The sequence below is a fragment of the Elaeis guineensis genome, chromosome 14 (genome assembly GCF_000442705.2).
Source record: "Elaeis guineensis isolate ETL-2024a chromosome 14, EG11, whole genome shotgun sequence".
Taxonomy (NCBI): domain Eukaryota; kingdom Viridiplantae; phylum Streptophyta; class Magnoliopsida; order Arecales; family Arecaceae; genus Elaeis; species Elaeis guineensis.
In genome coordinates this window covers 55323604-55330993 of record NC_026006.2, presented here as the reverse complement: position 1 = coordinate 55330993, position 7390 = coordinate 55323604, and the positions used below count along the sequence as shown (strand labels likewise).

Sequence of the window (7390 nt, the reverse complement as noted above, 5' to 3'; positions counted from 1 at the left end):
CCGTACAAACTAAGAAAAGACTCCTAATAGAATGCCAGTTGGATAACAAATTTTGGCGCCTTTTTCTTGCTAACTAAATTAAGTTGTATAACACGTCTTCATGCGCTCAAGTTGTTGGTATAATTCCATGAAACCTTTATAGTCGAGGAATACTTGTCAGGAGAACTCTTCTCGGGATTTAACCAAGGTCAGAAAGATCGTTGATACCCCAATACTAGATATTCAATAGCATGCTTGTTTGTACAGGGAATAGATAAGGTAAAATACCTTCCAAAACCATACACCCAATTGGTGATTTTGGCTGAAAACAAAACAATTTTGTTTTTCACAGAAGGGTAAAGGAATGAGTATCCAGTAACATAGTTAAACAATTCGAATTCAAGGCTTTCTTATTCCAGTTCACTTTGTCCACATTATCCACTGCTTTGTGCATTAGATGCAAACCTTAGTTGCAGTCTATGTAGCTGCAATCCCAAACCACACCCATGCAAAACTTTCAAGAAACTTTCAGGAGAGAATTCTGATCCACAACGATAATAAAATGTACCAAAGAAAACAAACTGAAAACTTGTTATTTGCGGCACTCTCACATGAAGTTTCACCTAAAGGCATCACGTCGATCCCAATTCAGCAATGAGCATCCAGAGTCGAAGCTAAGGTATTTAGAGGACTTCTGAATTTTGACAGGAACTGTATGACCTTTCAAGCGTGGTGATCTCTGATTAAACACTGAAGGTCTGCTGGTCTTGCTGAGGCTTGCATCACTGATGATGGAAGGGAAAGGTGAGAGTGTTCTATTCCTATGGGGGGAACACAGATCAAAACAAATGTCAGTCATTCCTATCCTCTGTTTCGGTGTGCTCAATGATCTAAACCTTGCCTTAGCTGATGCTGTTGATGCCATGTAGTTTGGAAATGAAGGGGAGATCGAGAAGGAATCATCGTTTCTCGTAGAAGCTCGTCCCGACCTGCTAAATGATCTCCTGGCTAAGTATCTGAGCTGTGTTTCTTCTGCCTTATCTTTGTTGTCAGAATCTAAACAGATTGGTGAATCTAGAATGCCAAGCTCCTGATGATCGAGTTTTTCATCTGGACTTGGATCAACCTCAGGAATGTCCTTTTCCAATGACTGTGAGCCAACCCATTGCTCTAGCCAGCTCCATCTATGGTTCAGATCTCCAAAGTCTAGTTCTTTAGATGATGGAGTTGTTGGCCTTCTTGCATTTAGCCTCTCCTGATGAAAGAAAAAAGATCAGAAGAATGGTGCCAAACAAGACATGGATGACTACTAATTAAACTGTGAAAAGGACTCATTGAAACACCTCTTCTAGGACTAGTAGTAGAAAAGGAGTGATGGGATCACCAGAAGGCTTACCTGATGGCCTGATGCATATTCTACTGCTCTCTCTCGCTTTAGCGCAGCCTCTCGCCTGCTTTTCTGCATGGCATCAACCTCTTCCTTTGATAAGATGCTTCCTTCCCACCTTCTCTCATTGCTTTCTTGAAGCTGTCCAAGCAATAAGAAATGAATCTGTAAACTCTATAATAGTAACTTGTATTGGTTCGGTCAAAGCTTAACAAGAAGAGACAAATTTAAAGGGGTGATGATGTTTGAAATGGGACACTACTTAACAGCGGAAATTGAAACCAGTAACTTGAGTTCTTCAACAGTAAGCCTTCTTTGGACCTAACTACATGAAGGTGTGATCAGAAAAGTCTTGCTCCTTCAAAGCTGCAACTTCTTCATTGGAAAGTCATTGATTACAGATACCAACAAATGCCAGTATCTCCATGTTGATCAAGTCCACATCGATCTTATTAGCATGATTAGCATACTGTGTCACATAGCATTGATACTTGGCATGAATTGGCACTAAAAAATATACCACTCAGTTAATGGTTGCTTTACCATAATGAATGCTACATTACAATCATTAGATCACAATCTCATTTTTAAGAACACATTATATAATTTGAACCTTATTGGATAAATATCACTATATCATCTTAAATGTTGAGCATCAGGATATATAACATATTCTGGAAAGCAATTAGTTTAAATAACAAAATAAATAAATAAATGAAAGTTTAGCTCCCAAAAATACTGATTCCTAATGACATGTGCTGGAATCATATTGAATCATAAAGTGCTGATAGTTACACTAAAATGCTAAGCAATACTTAATTATACTTTGTAAAAATCTACTCCTTACCAAAGACATGTATAGCATCAAAGCGACGCTTAGCTCCAACCACTGCTCGCTTATCTAAGTCCTACAACCTGGAAACTGGTTAGACAGGAATGTCATAACAAAGGTGGCTCAGTCGATAAGGTATTGAACAGAGAATTGGAGGATTCCTAAGCAATGGCATTCACAAATATTTTCAGTCTTAGCTGGATAGCGGCAACAAAGTTGTCTTTCTGCAATTAAAATATGTTCTTAAAGGGTATAATTCTGAGCGGCCCATAGGTTAGCATCAGGAATTAACCTCTGTAGTCCACATGATTAGAGATACCGACCAGAGCTCCAAAACACCTGGGCAACCGGTCAAGGAATGCCTACAAACTTACTCTGTGACATCTGGACTCCTTTAACCCTGATATACAAATTCACAATCACATTCTCACAAGAATGATGCTTTGATCAACTATCCAACCAAGGAGGAAGAAAGCAAACACAAATAGTAGATCAGGAGAGATTAAGTCATACTCTATTTAAATTTCAACATAGTAGATTGTAGTTGTCAAGTGTATTTCCCTGATTGTCTTGGAGCTGCTAGTGAATTTCAACTGAAAAAGAAGAAGAAGAAGAAGAAGGAGTACAGCCCTTGGCCAAAAACTAGTCACCTTGCCATTTTTTATGGAAATCAATTCTAGCATCTTGTGAAGGCGTGAAATTTAATCACTTCTAGCTTTCTATCTATAATGTTCTATGACATGTTGATCACAATATTTTATGCTTTGAATGAATAAACAGATATTTTTGAATATGAAGCAATAGGGGATGAGGTGCCAAATTCAGTAAGCAATAAGACTCATTAGTAACTTACCATTGTTTTTATATCTTCAGTATCCTTTGGTTTCCTATGGACAAGGTCTTTGCCATCACAAGCCTGATGATCCTCGGTGATCCTCACTCTACTAGCACAGGTCAGTAACTGAATCCTCATAAGAGACTGCAAACCTCTGAGAGTAATGGCTGTCTTACGCCTCACTGCTTGACCACGGACCAGAGCTTGAAGCCTAACCAGGCCCTTCAGTGCTCTTAAAGCTCTCCTTGCCTAAAAGGAATTTGTTACTAAATTACAAGCAAATGTAATGCCTGTCATGAACTCTTGATGATTCAGTAAATAATGAAGCCTTTCTTTAAACAGTAAGCTGAATTCAATTCCCCATCATCATTTAAGATGTTTATGAGGAAAAACAAGCATAATTTGAGAAAATTTGGTATATCATGTGGATACATGCAAGTTCTGCATGAAAAACTTATGAGTTAAGAGTGTATGGAAATATAATGATGGTCTGCAGGGCAAGGAGAAACCATAAAATAGAGCAGCTACGCAAGGAAACCTTCAAAATTTGAAGCTACATAACTGAGGAATTTTATGTTTATGCATGATAAGGGAATGTCGCTCTTATGAAAATATTATACCAAGGTGTAGATAGCTTTTAGATTTCTTGGAAAGGAATAAAGCGATATCTTTTCAAATATCTTGAGTATTGTTAATTTCTCAGTTGTCAATAGTAAAACAAGGATAGTTTGTTAAAACAAAGGATCTTTAGCTTTTCTCATTGCATTCTTGTTATTTTTATTATATATTTTTAGATATTTCTTCAGCTTATCTCACAAAGCATAAGGGAAGATGAGGAGAAAAGCAAATTTTTCTAGACTTTCGATCGTGGGTTTCAACAAGGCTGAGATACAAGTATGTACCACTATCAATGACTCTCCTAGATGTATCTTGTGAGATTAAAACTGAAATTGTCTGATAAATACTGATGCGGAGATAATAAAAGTACAATATTCTCTAGAATAGATAAACCATGGACAAATTTTAATGCAATAAAAATACAATATTCGATGTTTTTGTTGCAGAACGAGGACTGGGAGGAATCTATTCCTATGTTTCATCATTCCTCCAAAAAGGTGGCAGGAGAAAGGATGAAAAAACCAATAGAAAAACTGAAAGTGCAATGAAATAGCCAAAAGTAAGGAAGAGAGGAATAAACTTTCACAAGATTTGGGGGACAAGTCAATTCTAGGGGCGAAGGGTTGGGTGAAATTGAGTAATGCTAACTCAGCATCCTGCCAATCGCAACCAAAAGAGCCCCAAAGACATGCTTGAAAGATGAATTATGTGATTGATATAGGACTGTAGGACTAAAACATAGTTTGCATAATGGTATGATAGAAATTACAGCTCATAAAACAAATGAATATTTATGATATATTCTTCAGCAAAAAACTAAAAAAAAAAAAAGATTTGGTAAAAAAACAGGTTGATATTACAAGATAAAAATGTATCATGGGGTAAAGGGAGCATGGGAAACTTTAAAACCATAAGAAAAAGAGAGAGAATCCTTGTGATATATGCCCCTGGTGCTGCAAAATTACATATAACATATCAAATTATCTGTACACTCTATTAAAATTCCAGACTTTAGTCCTGCATAGCACATTAGTCTAAGAAAACCATAACAAAACCGGCAAGCTTATAAAAATTTCCATTGTATGCATGTATCAGCAGGCATTGAGCAGATTGCACCATAGGTGACATCATTGTCATTGTAATGGAGCAAAATGGCACTCCATAAAACATCTGCTATCTTATGAACACTGATGAAATTTGCTCAACAAATGAGTAGTAACACATGGCTTACGAGATATCCACGGAAGGCGGTCTGAATTTTGATGGCTGCAATTTGTCGACTTCTATGATAAGATGGAGTTCCTGTGAGTCGGACAACCTCGGCAGCTGCCTGAGCAGCAGCAGCAGCAGCCTCAGCAGCTGCTGCAGTTGCAACAGCAACAGCCAATGCATGCTTGCTCTGCTCTTCTTCTACTTCTCTGAGTGATGTTGCCTTCAGTGATGATGAAGCTGGAAGAACAGGTGGGCATCTGGATTTGAGCCTTCCAAAAAGCAATCTTCTTCTCCTCCCCCTCTGAAACAAAGACAAGCATACACTCAATCCAATCAAAGTGTTGTAAAGACACATAATGATGTATAAATTCTTACCCTCTCTGGTTTTGATTTGGTCTCAAAGCTGAGGAGCTTCTTCACACGATCAAACCAACTCTTCCATTTTGCCATTGGATAATCATTGCAAGGTACTGGGAAATTTCGAACATGTATACCACCTTGTTTCCATTACAAGTAACTTATTATAATAAAATTACAAATATATATATCTTGACAAGTTTTGAAAAGTAATTAAGAGTAGCAACAAGAAGATGCCTCATAACATCATGATGACGCATATATTATTAGAACTTCATATGGTACCCAGCAAGGATGATAGAAAACCACATACCTTCTGTGACTTCCATTTGAGCAGGACGTAAGGACATGATATGGAATCCAATAACAAAATGGAAGTTTTGATCTTGCTGAGATAAATCCAAACTTTACAATTTAGGAGCCACATGAGATGCATTCATATGTTCGGTTTGACATTATCAAATCTTGCTGCAGGAAAGAGGTCTCGGACATGATGGTCTTTATCCATAGATTACATGCCTTTCTTTGGATACCGCAATGAGATATTTACAAAGGTATCTCTTGTCCACTTTCCATATGTGATTCAGTACACAATATCCAACATAATTCATGGGCACAAGCAACTAGGAAATCTAGTTTGTTTTGCCATCAAGCCCACAGAGGAGAAATTTGATGCATTGTAGTTTTATTAACCAAAACCCAAAAAATTTCAATACATCTCCTAGAAGAACCATGATGACTAGAAACGTAAACAGTTTGCGAACAATCATATGCCAAGACAGATACCTAATCAAATTTGCATCAAATCCAAATAATAATGAAATCTAAGCCAGCCCACACAATTAACTTCTCACCCAACCAAACTGAAAAGAAAAAAAAAAGGGAAAAAGAAACAGTGATTATAAAACCGACACAACATAAAACAAATGTTTTCACAGTTATCTAGTCGCCTTTAAAAAAAAAAAAAAAAAGGGAATTCATCATGTCCAGGAACAGGTAATCTGAGGAGATCAAACGTCCTTATCATCAAAACTAAAGACAGAGGCGTCTGCATGAACCAAAAACCAATAAAATATCCGCTAAAGTTCTCCTAAATCGAAATTATTTTAAAATATATCCTAATACAAAAATCTACGTGCAATTTGCAAAAAAATGATATGATGATACTGTGAATTGATATCTAAGAAACAAAGGATTATTGCATACCCTTTCATGATGAAGCAGAAATGGTTTAAGGCCCTCAACTTCTCAAGGAACATCTTTGAAGGATCTCAACTCACATAGTGCAGAAAGAACCTGATCTTATAGCAATCCACAGTGCCATTTTAGAGCTCAACTCCAGAACTTGATCATTGAAGGAAGAGAAAAAGCTATTGGCTGACCTCCTCTAACTTTTCTTCCGGTTAGTTCACTTCACAAAGTGGAGAGGGTGGGGAAAGGACTGCCTGGAAAAAGGCCAGAATGCTTGCTTTGAGATGCATGTTGTGGCCATGGTGCAACTATTCAAATGACAGGTATCTCACACAACTTTTTATCCTCAACAACAAACCAAGTTGCTTTCACATAACAGCTGTTCAGAAGGCAGAGGAGGACAATGATTCAACTGGAAAATTACCCATGCACCCCTCTTCATATTTGCTAATGCTAACTGTGAGTTAAGGGGGAGATTCTTGTATGATCTCTTGTTTTATAGAAAGGTTGTCTCCAGTCTATGCGTCGATCTGAGGATGGAGTCTCTTTAAAACATATGCAGAAGGAATTAATTGAAGAGTTTATTGACCTTTTTTGAGGGTACCTATCATTTAGTCAGTAAAGTTTTGTGGTTAATGTTTAGCTAGTAAAGTTACTGGAGGTTGGGTACTAGAATTTTGCAATAAATTTCAATGAGTCTTGCCTACAGTTTTTGATGTCACTGAATTTTAATGGATCTTACCTGTCTTCTTCAGAGAGAGAGAGAGAGAGATCATTGATCTACGACAACGATGAAGAAGGGTTCTTCCTTACATTAGTGAGAAAATTTAGTTCCAAGGGGTTCAATTTGTCAAATTTGAAATTGATTTAAAGCAAAATGATACATGTATGATGAATCATGGATCATTGGAAAGTTAGATCCATTTAATGTTGTGGTTTCAATTTTCCATGAAAAATAAATATTGCCCTGCTTGGTCCG

General features: G+C 37.1%; 1 protein-coding gene across 4 annotated transcripts; it reads right to left on the bottom strand.

Annotated features, from left to right (window-relative positions):
- Positions 1-295: 295 nt before the first annotated feature.
- Positions 296-6742, bottom strand: LOC105057673 (protein IQ-DOMAIN 3). Of its 4 annotated transcripts, none has more exons than XM_019854925.3 (7): positions 6603-6742; positions 6427-6516; positions 5239-5360; positions 4883-5164; positions 3052-3282; positions 1376-1507; positions 296-1234 (listed from the first exon to the last, which is right to left on the bottom strand). In XM_019854925.3, exons 3-7 carry the CDS (start codon positions 5311-5313, stop codon positions 599-601), a joined length of 1356 nt encoding a protein of 451 aa, XP_019710484.1. In that variant the 5' UTR covers positions 5314-5360; positions 6427-6516; positions 6603-6742; the 3' UTR covers positions 296-598. The 4 variants fall into 4 exon arrangements, with proteins under 4 accessions (XP_019710484.1, XP_073104672.1, XP_010938654.1 ...); XM_073248571.1 differs by having other exon boundaries at positions 5239-5333; XM_010940352.4 differs by having other exon boundaries at positions 5239-5333; positions 6427-6740.
- Between the last annotated feature and the right edge of the window lie 648 nt (positions 6743-7390).